This window comes from Heterocephalus glaber, unplaced genomic scaffold (genome assembly GCF_053883595.1).
Source record: "Heterocephalus glaber isolate CG9 unplaced genomic scaffold, H.glaber_assembly_v1.0 deba00001733, whole genome shotgun sequence".
Taxonomy (NCBI): domain Eukaryota; kingdom Metazoa; phylum Chordata; class Mammalia; order Rodentia; family Bathyergidae; genus Heterocephalus; species Heterocephalus glaber.
This window is the reverse complement of record NW_028258444.1, coordinates 4,324,460-4,343,243: the sequence shown is the minus strand read 5'-3', so window position 1 is coordinate 4,343,243 and position 18,784 is coordinate 4,324,460. Positions and strand designations below refer to the sequence as shown.

Here is an 18,784-nt window from a genome sequence, read left to right as displayed (position 1 = left end):
AGTTTTTCTTTTCTTTTTTCTGCAGATTCTGATGCTCACAGTACCACCTCAAGTGCCTCCCCAGCTCAGTCTCCTTGCTACAGTAACCAGTCCGATGATGGCTCAGATACAGAGATGGCTTCTGGCTCTAACAGAACACCGGTGTTTTCCTTTTTAGATCTTACATACTGGAAAAGGTAAAAGCAACAGAAAATACCCTGTAATCAACAACTCATCTTAATTATAGGCAGCAGTTTCCCATTTCTGTAGCAGCTAAATAACATTTGGCAAACAGCTGGTAGCACATATAGTTGGAGGTGGTTTGATCACAAATTGAGCAGGGTGTTGGGATTCTGTTTTTCCTCTGTAAAATTGATTGATGATAAAAAAAAATACTTCTGTGTACCTTCATTTCCTGAAATGGAGTAGATTAAAAATTCTGGGGCCGGGGATTTAGCTCAGTGGTTTTGCTGCCTGCCTCACAAGCACAAGGTCCCAAGTTTGATCCCTGGTACCAAAAAAAAAAAAAAAACCCTTAAAAAAAAAAAAATTCCGACAACTATCAGTTTTAACCTCCTAAAAATGTGTATGTGCTAGACAAATTTTTTATTTTTTGGTACCAGGGATTGAACTCAGGACCTTGCACTTTTAGGGCAGGGGCGGAAATAGACATATTTTTAAAATGTGTGGCCTCAAAGTCCAAGAGTAGAGTAGGAAAGGGAAAATATTTTCAAAGGAAAAGTAGTTAAAGAATTTTCTAGATTACATAAAACAAATACAAAATAATAACAAATTTCGACCAGAAATACATCATGGTGAAATTACAGAATATGAAAGAGGAAATAGATCTGTAGTAGACAATGAGAAAACAGGATTTAAAAAATATGTATTATAAGTATCAATTCCCCACAATGAATATATTCCTTACGTAAAATGATCCTGTACTAATAAAAATATTTAAAATATTTTCAAAGGAATAAGAAACACAAAAAGCTGAGTTCTTAGACCCATGAATGAGGAAAGTGAGAGAAAACTGTGGTTTAGTATCTTCAGTTGGCCAAGAGATACTAACTCTCAACTCAAAATTATATATGTAGTAAATACAGCTTTTGTGAATAAGGGCATAAGACATTTTAGGTGAAGACAAAGTTTGTGATCAAGTTGACCCTCAAAGAGGCAGAAGGAAAGATATTCCAGATAGAAATTCTGAGAGAAAGGAAGGGGAAATAGAGTAGTAAACAGGTAAGTTTGAAATGACAGTAGTTACGGTGAGGTAGATAAAAAGAAAGACGGCTGGGGATGTAGCTCAGTGGCACAGTGTCTGCCTGGCAAGCGCAAGGTCCTGAGTTCAATTCCTGGTACCAAAAGAAATAAATGACTAAAAAGAAAGAATTACATGATAACCATTAACGTTTAACTGGAGGTAGTAAAGGTAATCAGGTTGTGTCCAATGTCCTCTGCATTGTTAAGAATAATAAGTTCACTATCCAATTAAGATGAGAGTAGTTCCCTATCAAAAAGATGCCAAAGCAGGAGAGGGAAGATGTAGAAAAATGGGACAAATACAAAAGTACGGTAATACTTGGGAGAATAGGGCTGGGGATACATTTCAGTGAGTAGGTTCAGTCAGTCCCCAACACTGTCCTCAAAAACAGTGAAATATATCCAGATGAGCTGATGTTCAATAAATATAAATGATTATATGAGTCCATATAAACATAGCTAACATACTTAATTGTGATAAAATGAAAATATTTTCTCTAAGATTAGGGATAAATCTAGAAGTGTTAACTATCACCATTTCTCATTAACATAATACGGGCTTTTAGCTAGTGTAATATTGGTGGGTGGTGTGGTGGTGGTGGTAAGTAGTAAAACTTTTGTGTGTGGGAGGCTGTTTTCATTAAGTGTATTGGTACATTTTAGGTGTACAATATGATGACATTCATCATTGGGATTTGCACCTCTACATGATGTGTCTTGGTTATTACATTTTCCCCATTCCCCTGTCCTCCCTTCAACCCCTTCACCCCTCCCTATTTATAAATACTTTGTTTCTCTTTCTTTCCTTTTCTCATATTTACTCCTTTCCCTTCTTTCCTTTCCCCTACTCCTCCTAGTTTCCCTTCCCCTTTGGACCTTTTCTTCCTATTTCACATTATCTGTTATACATACTGATCTTTATTTACACTTTCAGTTTCTTACACTAGAGAAACTATTTGGTATTTACACATGTGTGTCCTTATTTCATTTAAGAGTATAGCCACAGTGTGCATCCACTTAGCTATAAATGACTCTAGTTTCTTGTTCTTTTTTTTTGGTACCGGGGATCGAACTCGGGACCTTGCGCTTGTGAGGCAGGCGCCAGAACCACTGAGCTAAATCCCCAGCCCCTAGTTTCTTGTTCTTTATGGCTGAGTAGTATTCCATTTTATTTTTTAAAAAACCACATCATTATCTAATCTCCAGTTTATGTGCAATTGGGCTGTTTCCAAGTTTTGGCTATTACAAACTGTGCTGCTATAAACATGGGTGTGCATATATTGCTGTGGTCTGACTCCTTTAATTCTTTTGGGAAGATACCCAGCAGAGGAATAGCTGGGTCAAATGGGACCTCTCTAATCCTAGTTTTTTTGCGGTGTCTCCATACTGATTTCCACAGTGGTTGCACCAGTTGGAGTAGTAATACTTTTGAACAGTGCTTCCTTTACACATGGCACTTTGTGGGTGGGTTACACATATTAATTCACTTAAACCTTATGACGGCTCTATAAAGCATGTGGAAACAGAGAGTAAATTATCTAAGGTTAACCAGTTAGGAGAATATAGTTTAAACCCAGGCAGTTTGGTATTAGAATGCTACGTTTTTCAAAATATTTCAAAAGCCTTTTATGGAGAAGTTATGTAAAAACCATATAACATTATAAACAACATCTTAAAATACCTAAATAACAAGCCAGGTGTGGTAGTCCACACATGTAATCCCAGCACTTTGGAAGTAAAGGCAGGAGGATCACAAGTTAAAGTTCAACCTGGGCAACTTAGCAAGACCTGTTCTTAAAATTAAAAATACAGGAAAAAACCAAAAAAACCCCAACCGAAAAAATACAGGGCCAGGGATTTAGCTCAGTGGCACTGTGCCTGCCTTGCAAGCGTAAGGTCCTGAGTTCGATCCCCGGTACCCTTCCCCCCCAAATATATATATAGGGCTGAGGATACAGCTCAGTGCAAAGGCCTTGAGTTCAGCCCCCAGCACTTCAAACACAATGAAACCAGCAACAACAAAATCAAAAGGTATGACATGTTCATGGTTATAGCAAAACTGAATGTTACAAAAATGATCATTTTATAGATTCATGGTAATTACAGTCAAAACCCCAACATATTTGAGGAATTTGACCAGATTTACAGTTTATATAGAACAGTGAAGCAGAATAAAGAAGATGTAGGTATATTTGCCTTGAGAAATCAAGACATACTATAATTGATACAGTATGTTTTTGGACTAGGGATAAAAAAAATAAGCCAATGGAATGAAGTATAGAGACTAGAAATAAGTCCATATAATATATATGCAAACTTGTTATTCTTACCTCACCACATATACATCAATTATAGGTTAATTAAAGTAGAAAATAATGACTTGGGTAAGAAAGAGGTCTTATAACAAAAAAAAGGTACCAAGTTTGAATACATTATAATTAGGAGTTTAAATTCATGAAATGACACCATAAGAAAGTACAATGAGGGTTGGGGATTTAGCTCAGTGGTGTTGCCGCCTGCCTTGCAAATGCAAGGTCCTGAGTTCAATCCCCAGTACCAAAAAGAAGAAAGTAAAATGATACTTACATCTGGAAGACATGACTTCTGTAAAGGAAGCAAAAGATAAGCCAGAAGAAAAATGAACACGAGACTTAAAAAGGTGCCACACAGAGGGCTGGGGATTTAGCTCAGTGGTTCCACTGCCTCCTCGCAAGTGCAAGGTCCCGAGTTCAGTCCCCAGTACCAAACAAAACAAAACAAAGGTGCCACACAACTAGCTGAATGTGGAGTGGTGGTGCATGCCTATAATCCCAGCATTGTAGGGGGCTGAGACAATTTAGCAAGCCCAGCCTGGGATTTTAGCAAGAGCTTGTCTCAAAAAATATATTTTAAAAAAGGGAAGGGGTGCAGTTCAGTGCAAAGGTTCATAGATTTACTGTCCAATACTGTGCCAAAAGAAGAGGAAGGTAGTAGCGCATAAAATAAATAGCTAATTAAGTGAAAACATGTTCAAATGTTTTGATATTTAAGGAAGCACAATTTAATTGTACATGTACTAGATCAGTGAATACTAGAATAAGATTTGCAAAATATTGCAGAGAGACTGGAAAGGTGAATTGTTGATCATGGGAGCGAACAAGTATTATAACCATGTTGACTAATAATAGGTATTGTTGAGTAAAGTCGAAGACGTTCCCAGTCCTGTATGCTAACAGTATAACCCAGGAAACAATTTTAGGATGTATACACTGACACGTACAGCGGTGTTTTGTCATGGCAACAGTCATACACCGGAGGGAGAGTGGATAAATAAAACTGGATAGTTGTGTGGTAGAGTATTATATGTGACAATGAAATACAGCCCTATAACTACGTGTCTCAGTTCCTCAATGTTGAGCAAAAATTGCTAAATACAGTGTGATTCTTTGTGTGTTTATGTAGTAGATGATGTAGCAATATACAGTATTTAGAGATACAAACAGCAGAACCAGAAAACAATAAGGAAAAGGGGATGTGAGAACCCTAGAGCAGTGATGGCGAACCTTTTCAGTGATGACAAACGTCTGGCTGTGGCACAGTGCCCTAGAGCCAAGGGAGGGAAGTCTGAGATAGAGCAGAGTGTGCCTGAGAGGCCTGCACAGTGGCTCCTCAAGAAGTGATCTGTTCTCATCAGGATGTGATCATGGCTGTTGTCAGTTCTAATGCCTGTGTATAGTGACAACGCATGTGCATACTTTGGTCTTCTCAGTTAACTAAAATCAAATCACTACCAGTATCTGCTTGTCTCTGGTGACTGTACTATATTTCAAAGAACTAAAAGTCTAGAAGGAAATAGTTAACTTTAGAAGCAGCCTCTGAAACTTGCTGCTGACTCTCGAAATGGCTTCTCCTTCTCTAATATTCAAGAAAATCCCAAAGTGGCCTTAAAGGGGACCTGGGTAATTTCCATCCTCTAATCAGTTTGTGGTCAGTCTAGGCGTCCTTTTACTGAGGATGTGATAAGATTGCAGAAGTAGAAACTTTGCGTTGTGTGTGGCTTGGTATTTACTTTTCTACTTTAATGTCTTTTGTTCTCCATTTATCCTTTTAGACAGAAAATATGTTGCGGGATTATCTATAAAGGCCGCTTTGGCGAAGTTCTCATCGACACACACCTCTTCAAGCCATGCTGCAGCAATAAGAAGGCGGCTGCAGAGAAGCCGGAGGAGCAGGGCCCTGCGCCGCTGCCCATATCCACTCAGGAGTGGTGACCGAGGTTCATGTAGAAGGGGAACAGAAATGATTCAAAAGACCACAAAGCAACAAACTGATCTCCTGTTTTTAACTTGGATACCTGCTATTCTGCCAAAAGACATTTTCTAGAATAGTTTTGAATGAGTTATTTTCCCCGGTCCCACCAAACTCTGAAGCCAGTGTCTAGCTTACTAAGAGAAAAGTGTACATAATATTTAAGATGCTGAGTATTTCATAGGAAAGCTGAATGCTGCTGTAAAGTGCTCTTTAAGTCTTTTTTTTTTTAAATCCCCTTCTAATGAATGAAATAGGGGAATTTCAGGGGACAGAGATGGGATTTGTTGTATGATAAACCCTATGTAGTTGTAGTCTTTCTATATTGAGAAGCAGTGGTTGGGGCAGTTTTTAAGATGGCTGGCTACACTTGTTTTCCCTCGTAATAAATTTGTCATAACTAGGTAACAAACAGGACTGGCTCCTAGAGGTAGTTGCTAATAACTGAAATATTAGGGTCTTGCCAAGGTTCTGATGATTCAAACCTGTACTACTGATTATTAAGCAGGACAGACTGAGCTTTCTGCTGCAAATACCTTGAAGGAGGAAGTGGTTTTAAAATCCACAGAGAACAGCCAGGTGTGGTGGTGGACGTCTGTAATCCCAGCACTCAGGAGGCTGAGGCAGGAGCATCGCTGAGAGTTCAAGGCCAGCCTGAGCAACATAGCTCAAGACATGCCTGCACTACATACAAAGCGAGACACTGTCTCAAAAAAACACCACCCCACACAGGTAGCTTGGCTGTGTATGTTGTATTCTGTGTCACGTCCCTTCAGGTTAATGTTCGGTAAAGACTACGTGAAACTGCAACTGCAAGCAGAATCACCTCCCAGGGAGATAGCAAGTCCGTAGGACAGGCAGGTCGCTCTGAGCAATGTCAAAGCATCGCCACACAGTGTTACATGTCAGGCTGTGTGCATGTCTTCAGGGTGGCACGAAACGAGTTCGTGCTTCTTGGACATGTTTTTTAGAGGGCTTGCCGAGTGTGTAAATAATTGGCTTTGTTGTTACCTGACTGATGACTTCACTGAAATCTCCGCAATTCAGTTTCAGCTCTGGATTACTTCAGTTGACCTTTGTGAAGGTCTTAGTGGTGTAAAGTAGCTGACTTGTTCTGACTTACTAGGATTTTTAGGGTTTGTTTTCACTCTTTTAAAGTAAAATTTAGCAGAAGAAAAGAAGTGTGTGTTAATGTTAAGCAGGTTGGTTTTGGTTTGGCTTCCTTCATTCAGTTAAGTTTTTTGAACATTGAGATGAGCTTGAGCATGGAGCTTTTTAATTCTAAAATGCTTATTAGAAGCCTCTCACTTGAACCCAAACCAAAGTATACTCTTTGCCTCTTTCTGAAAGTTCAGGAAGAAAATAGCACCAGTTCAAACTTCTCATAATGAGGGAGGAGCATTTGCTTGCCTTACAATACTAACATGACTCAGTGCTTTCTTTTAAAATTGGATTTTTAAAATTGGATAGTATCGTATTAAGGAGTAAGCCACTTTTTATGGGCACCCTAAGGTTTTATAGCTCTTAATCTAAAGTTAACATTTGATGTTTCTTCCTTTTGGGAAAAACCCCATGTACTCATGCCATTAGCAGTGAGGTGGTGGCTTTCCACGGCCTCCCAGGGTATGACAAGGGTCCAGCCATCACATCCTCCTGAGTTGTTTTGAAATGGTTTTCTTTTTTTTGTACATTTTGGCTGCAGTATTGGTGGTAGAATATACTATAATATGGATCATCTCCACTTCTGTATTTATTTATTTATTACTAGCCCTCAACCACAGTCTTCTGTTTCCCCTTCCACCTCTCTTGCCTGTAGGATGTACTGTATGTAGTCATGCACTTTGTATTAATATATTAGAAATCTACAAATCTGTTTTGTACTTTTTATACTGTTGGATACTTATAATCAAAACTTTTACTAGGATATTGAATAAATTTAGTCTTATTAGAAAATAAAAGCTGTTTTGTGGCTTTTTATTCCATGTCTTTGGTAAGAATAACTAATGTTCTTGTTTTCTGGGGGTTTTTTTTGGTACCAGGGATCGAACTGGAGACCTTGCGCTTGCAAGGCAGGCAGTGGCACCACTGAGTTAAATCCCCGGCCCTTGTTCTTGGTTTTCACAGATGCTCAGTCTAATCCCTTAGTATTTCGCCTAGCCAAGAAATAAAGACAGACTTTAAAGGATTTTTTAAACTGATGTGTATAGTAATTAACTCAGTGTTTAAGATGATTTAGCAGTGAAGAACAGAATGTTCGCAGTACTTTAGTGTCCGTGATGTGGTTTCATTATCTCCTAGTCTGCTTCTTACTGGTCATTCAAATAAATTTTTCAGAATTATGAGGAATCCCGAGGTGTAATCCCTATCAAAGTTCTGAAAGCGGATTGTTTTATTACTGGTGAAGGTAGATCTGTGGACCAAACTCTGTACTACTGTGGAGGTTTTTTTTCTTGCTTATTTGTGGTGTTGGGGATCAGAACTATGGCCTTGTGTGCTAGGCAAGTGCTCCAGTACGGTACTCCCCCAGGCCCAGGCCCTGCGGAGGAATAATTCTGCCTTGGAATAGTCAGATGGTTTCATTGGCACCTAATGTAGTGACTGAAGTTACCTACCGACTTGGAATAGTGGAAAGGTGATAGTTTTGTTTTACCTATTGCTGTGGAGCAAGTTGCCACAGTTCAGTGGCTGAAAACAAATTTAAGCTCAAGTTCTGTGGGGCTCAGCTGAGTGGGATGCCGGTGGTCTTGGAAGCCGCCTCGGCGTCAGCATGGGCTCAGCCCACGTTCACTGGTGGAGTGGCACAGCCCACCCTGGCTTTGCCCTGCCTCTCCTCCAGCTGTGGGACCCAGCACCCTGCCTTCTTACTAGAAGGTGCCCCCCTGGGTTACTTGCCACCTGGGATCTCCCTCTGTGACCTCACTGCAGCAAATGTACAGGGCTGTCTGCCCTCAAGACAAGCTTCAAGTCCTTCCTGTGTCCAAGGTGAAGGGTATACAAAGGAAGGAACATGAAAGGTGGAGTGTGGGTTAAGAGAAACTTCCCTCATTATGAAATGGCTACTGTGGGCCAGGTGCTTTTTCTTTTTTCTTTTTATGAGACGGGCTCACTGTGTAGCCCAGGCTGGCCTTGAACTTGTAGCAATCATCCTGTGTCAGCCTCCCAAGTGCTGGGATTACAGGCATGCACCACCATGGCCAGCTGGGCCAAGGGCTTTTAAATATTGTCTAAAGCTATAAAATAACCCATTCACAGGTAAGTAAGTAAAGGTATAAGGAAGTTGTTATTTGAAGAAAATCCACTTTTTTTTTTTTATTCTAAAGCCTTTTGCTCTTCTAACTTTCTTCCCTCTTTCTCTCACCCTCTTCTCCCTGCCCCTCTCTCCTCTCCCCAAGGTCTTGCTGTGTGACCCAGGCCAGCCTTGAACTTGAGATCCTCTTGCCTCAGCCTTCTGAGCACTGGGATTGCCTGCACTTACATGCCCAGTGTTATATACACTCTTCATCTTAACCTTCACGAGGAAAAATGGCCTAGGTCTCTTCTGCTCCCCTTCTTGGTGAGGGCTGAAAATGAGGGGCAAGTTACCCTTTCAGGGAGGCTGTCCTTTTATAAATCAGTTTCGGTTTTTGCTACCTGCTGATAGTGCATATTCTGTATTGTCTTTCTGTGCAGAAAACAGTCCTTTGGGGTTTAGTGAAAAAACTAGGTATCCTCAAAATTAAAGTAGCAGAAGGCCCTTCAGCCCTGCAGTGGAAAACAAGGTGCCCAGGGAAACACTGTCCTAACACCCGAGTTAGCCTGGTCCCTGACTGGGAGGGTGGGGGAGCCAAACTGGACAAAGATAGGTCATTTCACGGGCTTTTTCTCAGAGAAGGATAGGAGGGTTCTGTTGGACAGTGTCTCAAGCTGTGGCGTTGGGTTACTCATTGTAATCCTGACAACGCTCTAGGTGTCAAATTCCTTACACTGTGGATACAGACTGCCTGTTACTGCAGGTTGAGTAAGGGTCTTAGACAAACATTTGCAAGCTTCAGTGTAAAGGAGTTTAGTCACTCAGTGTAGAGAAGCTTTGTTAAAGGCTGCCCTGTGTCTCTAGGATGTCTGTCCTCTACACTTCTGTAGTTTAGGTTAGCTTCACCCTGTCTGGGTGTGGGGTTTTTTTGCAACTGCAAGGAAGAGTGGTTGTTTTATGTTTAGGCTCTGCATTTAAATCTCAAGCTGAGCACAGTGGGGTACACCTACAACCCCAGCACTCGGGGAGGCTGAGGCAGGAGAATCTTGAGCCCAGCCTGCACAACTTAGACCCTATCTCAAAAGTGGGGCTGGGGATGTAGCTCGGTGTGATCCCTAGTACCACAAAAACAAAAACTTGAAGTTCTTTGGCAAGGCCCTGCTAGTGTTAGAATAGGAACTTGAACAATGTTCCTTTCTTTTCTTGGTAGCAAGTATATTCTTGGTTTTACAAACCAAGCCGCTTTTGGTTCTGTCTCCACCACTGCAGCTTGTTGATTGATGGCTTTGGAGGGGAAACTCCAAAGGCCTCACCTTGCTCATCTACCCATAGCCTCTGCTGGGCCTTTGGTGTGGCCAGTGCTGCTGTGCGGGGGTGCTGGTGGTGTTAAAGAGGAGCCCTGGCCTTCTGCCTCCTGCCAGGCTGCACCCCGCCATTCAGGGACCAACTGGCAGTTTCCTCTCGTCCTGTAGGCCCACTGGGCCCGCCACTCCCTGCCCCTGCAGACTGTTCCCCTGGTACCGAACGCCAGCTGAGGTGTGCGGTGGCCTCCCAGACCCATCTCCAGAGCTTATCCGTGGGTGCTGGCAGGAAATGGACGGCACATTGAAATTGGGTAATTTGAGGGGAAGTTAGCAAGGATTTTCTTCTTTTTGGCATGGTGGGATTACCAAGGTGTGTACAAGGGTGGGTGACCAAGGGAGAGTGCGGTGCCCAGGCCAAGCAGCGTTTTTGCTGGTAATGTCAGGGTGCGGTTGCTACTCCTCGGTCTACACACGAGCTGTGTCTGATGTGCTCAGCTGAATCTCTTGAAGGTATGCTGTGCCACTGTCACACTTTACCCAGATCCTCACTAATCTCACAGTAAGAGCATTTCACTTAGCTATAACGTCTTCGCCACACTGAGCTAATGGTGACCCACATGCGATGTCATCTGCATGGAATCAATTGGCCCTTTTGCCCCCGTGTCTTTCTCCTTCACCCAGAATCTAGTCGGTGTTCACAAGTACACTTGGTTGTGTCTTGCTTTTCATCCAGAATAACCCTTTGTGACAGACTTTTTTGATGTGTCCAAGCCAATTGTCATGGCCCATATTCTGGATATTTAAGGGTTTGGTTTTTTTTGTCTTGTTTTGTTTTTTGAAACACAGTCTTGCTATACAGTTCAGGCTGGCTTTAAACTCACTATATAGTCCAGGCTGGCCTCAAACTCATTGCAATCGTCCTGCCTCAGCCTCCTGAGTGCTGGCATCATAGGCCTGCTCCACCACACCTGGCTCTGGTGGGTTTTTTAATAGATTTGGATTAAGGTTTTTTGGGCAAGAAGAGGCTGTGTGATGCTGCTAACCGTTACCAAGCACCTAGTGTCAAGTTTGTGAGGCTGAGATGAGCCACTCGGTTAAGGTGGCGATGCCACATCTCTTCATTAGACTGAACGATCTGTGTAGCGAGACTGTTTCAGTGTTTGTTTTTGAGACAGGGTCTTACTATGTAGTTTAGGCTGGCCTCAAACTCACAGCGATCCTCCTGCCTCAGCCTCCTGAGTTCTGGGATTACTGGTGTGTGCCACCTGCCTGGTTTGAGACTGTTTTAAAACACCCATGCATTCAAATCCTATGTGGTGTATGTTAAGTAGTCCTTTGACACCTGGGAGTCCTGTCCCTTCACCTAGCAGTCCTGGCCTACTCTGGTGGCTGTGCTTTATCTTCGCCATCGAATTGCATAAGAGTGTATTTTCTTGATTTCTCTCTGGTCCCCATTCCGAAGTAAAGATGCAGAGAGGGGTGGAGCTTGCATTCCTTACATGAGCATATTAATATCACCAGGTCACAGAGAGTCAACGGTGAGTTTAGAAAACATGATTCAAATCCCGGAGGTTCTGCTTCCTGGTGTTACGATCACAGACCGTTTCCGTTTCCGGTCTGTGATCCAGCTCATCATCTGTGAGCTGGGGTCTGAAACAGTCCTGGACAGCCGAGGGTAGAAAGCTGGGCGTGGCAATGGGCATAGGTGTCCATGCTCGAAGAGAAAGGTTGTTCCTGCAGAACTACTGCCCTGTAGCACGTGAGTCCTGGGAGGAGAGGTGGCAGAGGGCAGAGGGCAGAGGGCAGAGGGCAGAGGGCAGAGGGCAGAGGTGATGCCAAGGCGTCAGGACAGGCTGGGGTGCGCTTGCAAGGTGATCTTGATGTTGCACACTGCACTAGTGTGAGGCCCCGCTCAGCCTCACACTGAGGGCTGACCACGGCCTCCTGCTTCAGCATCCCGGATCCAGAAATTGATCACTGCGGGGACCCTGCGCCCTCCCACACGCCCGGCTGGGGGCTCTCGACTCTGCCTTTTGGTTTCTCCTTGAGACAGGCCTCGGGCTTCTGCAGCTTCTCTTTTCCAAGTAAACCAGTGACAAAAGGTGGAAAAATAAACAACAAAACCATATTCCCCAGCCCCGTTTTGTTTTGTTTTATTTTGTTTTGAGACGGGCTTGCTGAATTGCCCAGGCTGGTCTCAAACTTGGGATACCTAGGACGTCAGTATCTCCACTGTTAAAGGGAAGACAGCTCACCGGAGACCGCCCCAGAGAGCTGCCGGGAAGAACCCGCCTCCCCGCCCCAAGGTTCTCCTGCTGCTGGTCCAGCTGAAACACCGCTGGTGGGTCCTGGATGCATGTTACTCCGTGGATGTCCACAAGGTGGAGCTCGTCGCACTGAGTTCAGGGCCGAGACTGTTCCACCCAGACAGCGCGTCCTCCTGTCACAGGAAGAAACTGACCTCATGGCCACCCAGTTGCTGGTTGTAGAACTGAAACTGGAGCTGAGGCACTGCATGGTCTGCACTCTGTTAAACAACCATGCAAACAAGTACATGCCTTAGAAACGCATTACAGAAGAGGTCTGGAGAATCTATTTCCCTCTGACTAAGATAATTCTAATCTTTAGTAAGAGCTAAGAGCCAGTTTTTACCTTTGTAAATTATCACAAAGAAGGATAAAAATGTAGCACAGTGGTCATATGCGCTAAGGCCCTGGCTTCAATAGCCAGTACCACCAAAAAACCCCACAAACAAATTACAAAGAAGTAAGAAAGTACACTTGTGTCCCCCAAATGCTATTTCCCCAGAAGATTGCCACGCGGAATGCGATTCTTGGATGTCACAGGTACTAGGACCACAGTTTTAAACCCTTGGGCTAGGCTGGATATCTGTCCAGGGTTGGTTTTCTTTTTTGCAGTATTGGGGACTGAACCCAAAGCCGTGTGCTTGCTAGGAAAGTCCTCTAGCTCTGGGATACATCCCTCACCGTTTTTTTTTTTTTTTTTTTTTTTTTTGGTAACTGGGGATTGAACTTGGGTCCTTGTGCTTGCACAGCAAGTGGCGAAACCACTGAGCTGAATCCCCTGGCCCTCCTCTCCCTTTTTATTGTTCATATTTTGTGACGAGGGTCTCTCTAAGTTCCCCAGGCTGGGCTGCCTCAGTCGTCTCCCGAGCTGCTAGGGTTCCAGGCGTGGGCCACTGTGCCCAGCTGAGCCCAGTGTGAGTTTGAAGGTGAGGATGGTGTCACAGAATTACTGCAGAGGTTGTCAGGCCTCGAGCCTCCAGCTGCTCTTGTGATGAATGCAGTGATGCCACTTGTCTCCACAGCTGAGGTTTCCAAAGTACTGTGCAGCATCAGGTCCTGAGGTATATTCAGTAAAGTCAGCACCCATTTCTGTCTGCTTCCTCATTCTCCTTTTGCTTATTTTATAATGTACATAACATTACCACAGTGCTGTTAATTCATGGAAAAGAAGCATGGTAGGAATAAATACTCTTTTCTTGATAGGAGAGAGATCCACCAAAGGTTTGGTAAAGTGGGGCTACTGTGGCCAGCTTGGGCAATTTAGAAAGACCCTGTGTCAAAATTTAAAAATAAATAGATTAAAAAGGGCTGGAATTATACCTAATTGCTTCCTGGTCCAATCTCCAGTACTGCAAACAACAACAATAAGGTTTGGAAAGCTGTGTACTTCTCTGTGTATTGCAGGTCAATAGGAAGTTTACCTTAAGCTGGATGTGGTGATGCACACCTGTAATCCAGTACTTTGGGAGGCTAAGGCAGGGGGACCAAAAATTCAAGTCCAGTTTGGGCAACTTAGTGATTTAGTGAAGCCCTGTCACAAAACAAACAAACACATAAAAGCTTGGGCTGTAGCTCCATAGTAGAGCTCCCAATACCACACAAAAAATAAAAAGTTTGTTTAAAAAATATTTGAAGTCACCTCTCTAGAGACTATAGAATGATGGAGGGAGGTTGGGAATGGTTGTTCATTTTGAAGTCCAATAGATTATCATGGTGACAAGAGGGAGAGGAGTCTTCTATTACCTGCTTATCACACAGTCGTTTCTTCCCCCACAGTGTAGTGTTTCCTTCCCTGGGGCTTTATCACACAGAATGTTGTGGTTTTTCAGAATGGGATATCCTCCCTGAGGGGTGGGATGGACTGTTATTAACCTTCCTTTCTCAGTGGTGGGAAGAATAAACAAAATTTAAAAATCAAAAAATAAAATCAAAAGCGAAAAAGCCTTGGCTAAGAGTACTAGTTTCTTCCATTACTTCTTACAATTTTAAGTTCCAGATATTTTAAATCATGTAAAAAATACATAGGAAAATAGTAGAAATGATCAAACGAATCTGTTCACTAAGGATAGGTCCCTGATTTGCCAGTGAAACCGCAGGAGTCAGCGTAACACAGGGTGCAGTGACAGGAGACCACTCGAGAGGCTTTGGAAGGAAGGCCAGCGGTTCAGGAAGCTCCAGCTGCCCTGGCCTGGTGGGTGATAAAGAGGAAGGGGAGCAGGAAAGAAAGGGTCACTGGACAGAGTCAAGTCCACCAGGTGGCGGGAACCAAGAGAGCAGACGCGGGAAAGTGAATGATTCTCTGGCAGTGAAGCAATCAGGGATGTTTCAAGGTGGCAGAAGTATTCTGGGAGCGTCTCTTGCCCTTGTGCAAGGTCCTGAGTTTGATCCCCGGTACCCAAAAATAAATAAATAAAGAGAAGGTAACAATATTTTTAAAAACAACAACAAAAAGCAACTACCTGTGAACGCAGACCTCTACCTACACTCCCTGCTTTGGTGTTGGCCTGAGTCTTGGTGTCTGGAGCTCAGGAGTCCCAGCCTGTTGTGTCCAGCACTGCTCTGTAAGCAGCGTCCAGGTCAGCAGAGAGCAGGAGCGTTGGAGGTCGGAGGTCAGGCCCCCATCCTGCCTGCATGATGAGATGCTGGCAGGGGAAAGAGTTGAACACTTCGGTGGGCTCTGCCCTGTAGTTCTGTGGTGGATTGACCAATGGTTAACTTGTAATGCCCAAGTGAACTGAATCAGCGTGGTCTGGGTGTGAAAGATCCACCTGAAGATTGTTACCAATAGCCATAAAAAGAGATCTGGAGGGGAAGATCTTGGCCTGTTGATTTGCTAGGAGAAGCTTGCTGCGGATGGTCTTCCTGATGCAAACTAGGATGTTCTCATCAGAGGAGGAGCTCGGATGCTCGCTGTCACTGGGAATGGCTGCTGTTTTCATCAGGGGAGCTCTGATCGTCACCGTGAGCATCACTTCCTGGCTCCAATGTGGATCCCTCAGCTTGCTGGCAGAATCCTTCATCTCAGCCGTGCAGATTTTCTGGCTTCCAGCACTGGCCTTTGGGCCTTCCAGGGGCAGAAGCTCAATAGGGACAAGCATGAGACATTGCTGTGGGCTCTAGGCCACTGGCTGGGCTTGTGTGGGAAACTGCTAGGATCTAGGCTCTCAGTTGAATCCTTTGGGCTTCTAGTGTGTTGTTAATCTTTTACACTCCTTTGCATTTAAATCTAAGGTTATCTTAAAATAACCTTATAAGTTATGTGTCCTGTATTTAATGTATTCCCTTTCTGACTACAATAAGCTCCAAGGAAAGGAAGTTCAGGAAAGAGCAAGCAATCCATTTGTGGAAAATTAGAGAATAAAGGGCAGTTTATTTTCTTAGTTGAACAAGGACTGCTAGCCTTGCAAATGATTTTCACAAGTGATTTTTCCCATTTTTTGTGTTTTTTAAATTTTTTAAATTTTTTATTTTTTGGTACCGGGGATCGAACTTGGGTCCTTGCACTTGTGCAGCAGGCGGCGAAACCACTGAGCTAAATCCCCGGCCCAATTTTTCCCATTTTTGAGATGAGCCTCATACCAACACACTCCTCCACCTCCCAACCTGCCTGCTTTCTTGGACACAGGGTCTTACTGTATTGCTGGCCCTAAGCAACCCTCCTGCCTCAGCCTCCCAAGTAGCTGTGACTACAGGTGGCACCATGCCATCTCTTCATGTGAAGCCTGTAGAGAAAGATGAAGCATGGTTGCAGTGATCTAACAGTTAAGGTCTCATGAATCGCCACAGTGATGGTTCTGAAAAGTGCCAGATGAAAGGGACTCAGATGGGAGGGGGGCAGAGGCAGCAGTGATGCAGCCGCCCAGGAATGCCTTGTTGCTGACTTCAGTTCTCCACTCACAGAGGAAGCAGATCTGAGTGGTTAATAGAGTGCACCTTGCTTCTCCTGCCTTGTTGCTAACAGAATTTAGAGTCAGAAATCCAACCTCTGTGATTAAAGCCGGAGCGGTGGATGCCCACTTTCTAGGAATCTGGAGCAGATACTTAACATTGCATGTAGGATTTAGCCACAAAAAGAATTAAATTGGCCCCCTGTCTCACGCCACCTACAAAAATTACCTCAAAATGGATCAAAGACCTACACGTCAAGTAAAAAGTATAAAATGTTTAGAAGGAAACGCAGGTGTAACCTTCCTGACTTTGGATTAGGTGGTGATTTCACTGATATTTATTCATCCATGCCCTTTTATTTACTGTACTTCAGCCTGGTCTCGTGTAAAACAGTGCCAACTGTGTCATTATCTGTATGGTCTATGCTTTCAGGATTTCTTTTCTTTTCTTTTTTTTGATCCCGCGGATCGAACTCAGGACCTTGCGCTTGCAAGGCAGACGGCGGCACCGCTGAGCTAAATCCCTGGCCCCAGGATTTCTTTTAATAAGCATCACCTCTGAATAATACACAACCACCCAGCAGAGGATGTGACGGAGGGGACATGCCCTAGAGAGGACAGACGTCCAGGCCTCGGGCCTGCGCCGCGGCTCTACCGCCTCCTGGTGGTGGTGTTTGGACTAAGGAGCTTCACCTAGGTTGATCACTGACCTTATTCACCACACACTCACACAAAATTGCTTTTTATTGGTATTTGGGGTAATAAAAAAGATGAATTTTGGCAAGTGGTCTCTGAGGTCAGACTATAATCTAGAGGTGGTCAAAAATTTGAATATGTCAGAGTCAGTCACGGCAGAGCACTCTAGGATGCTGAAGCCTCGTGTGTCCTGGCTCTCTTGCTCGGCCAAGCTGTGCTTTCTGCTGTCCCAAAACCATGGGAATGGGCTGCCGGAGGAGGGTCTCTGCGGGAGGGACCAGGCAGCACATGTCCCAGGCAAGGCCTCCTCAAGGCCTGACGCTCCCTGCCCCGGTGCAGGAGGCCCGGCCGCTGGCTACTGCAGCTGGGTTTCCTAACCCTTCTCTCCAGTTCCACCTTCAGATGTTTAAAGAGGCCGGAAATGTGGCATCCCCGGTGCGGTAGCGCAGGTGGCAGAGCTCGTGTGAAGGCAGCAGCACCCTAGGGCCTGGGTGTCACTCAGGCGAGCACCTCTGGAGCTGGGTACTTTCTCTGCATCATTCTGCTCTGAGATGAGAGCTTTCCAAGGATTTCTTCTATACCTGCAGGCTTCCGTGTAAACTATTAGTGAATGAATAGAAACCTTTCATAAAGAAGCATTTTAAAATGACTTACGGATGACAGCTGAACACTCTAAAGACCCTAGTAATTATGAAATTGTTTTCTCTGCCAGCTCGGAAATGACGAGGGACCCTGGTTCTTTACTAACATATGACTGCGGGAAAAAGGGTGCCTCTGGGCGACTTTCATTTCTCTTTTTTTTTGGTACCGGGGATTGAACTCAGAACCTTGCGCTTTCGAGGCAGGCAGCGGCACCACCGAGCTAAATCCCTGGCCCTCATTTCTCTTTCTTAAAGACAGGGATGAAAACAGTCCCGCGCTGGGGCCCCCAGGCCCTCTCAGCTCTCCGGGCCTGCGGCCTTGCTGTCCCCCAGGAACCAGGCCAGGTCTCCTCAGGGCCAGACCGACAGACCTGCAGCCCCTCTCGACGCTGGTCCCGCCCCTCCTTGAGAAAGTCCCGCTTCTGCACCGTGCCCTGAAGAGCGCAGGTGCATCCTGCTTTTTCCATCTTTTCCTTTTCACAGGCCTCGCCCCAGTGAGCCTGTGCCTTCCCCTGCTTTCCAGGAAGTGGGCCAGCTACGCTCTCGCGTGTGTCGCCTGCCCGGTAGCAGTGCGTGAAAACTGCCGGGCAGAGTCTGGCACCCTGAGCCCTCCGCGAATGTTCAGTATCTCAAAGTCCTGGCCCTGGTCATCCTCCAGCTTCATACTCCTCAGTAGCTGGGACTACGTGTGCACCACCTTGCCCAGCTGGATAAATGAAAATTTTAAAATAAGTACTTTTACCACTTCCTAGATAATGTGAAAACTTCAGTATTTTTTATTTCATTTACCTCCTTCCCTTTACATTTTTTTATTTTGAAAAAGAATTAAAACTTCAAAAAGCTGTTGTATTAAATGTCTACATGTCCTTCACGTAGATTCACCGGTTGTTGACATTCCTCTGCTTTGCTCCTAAAGCCTTCCAGCTGATTGGAGGAGGACCACCTGGATTAGCAAACATAACTTTCTTTACTTAAACCCAGCTGACTGTGGGCCTCAGCACATCTGGTGCAATCGAGTACCATGGTCTCCAAGTGATCCCAGAGTGCGTCAAGCTTCCCTTTGGCTGAAGGTCAGGGCTGCAACAGCCATTTACACTTCCTATTCTGTCATTCATTGGCTTGTTTAGTTAAGAACATAGATATTTCACGAACACCAGTGTGTGCCAAAAACTGTAACCGATGTGTGGGTACA

The 18,784-nt window shown here is 44.4% G+C and overlaps 1 protein-coding gene across 3 annotated transcripts in view; it reads left to right on the top strand.

Annotated features, from left to right (window-relative positions):
* Nucleotides 1–7,487, top strand: part of Sinhcaf (SIN3-HDAC complex associated factor) — a 30,720-nt gene extending 23,233 nt beyond the window's left edge. For all 3 annotated transcript variants that reach the window (XM_004855050.4, XM_087200263.1, XM_004855051.4), the window contains exons 5-6: nucleotides 26–176; nucleotides 5,333–7,487. In XM_004855050.4, the coding sequence (XP_004855107.1) occupies nucleotides 26–176; nucleotides 5,333–5,492 (311 nt within the window). In that variant the 3' untranslated portion in view covers nucleotides 5,493–7,487. The remainder of the gene's footprint in view (nucleotides 1–25; nucleotides 177–5,332) is intronic.
* Nucleotides 7,488–18,784: the final 11,297 nt, after the last annotated feature.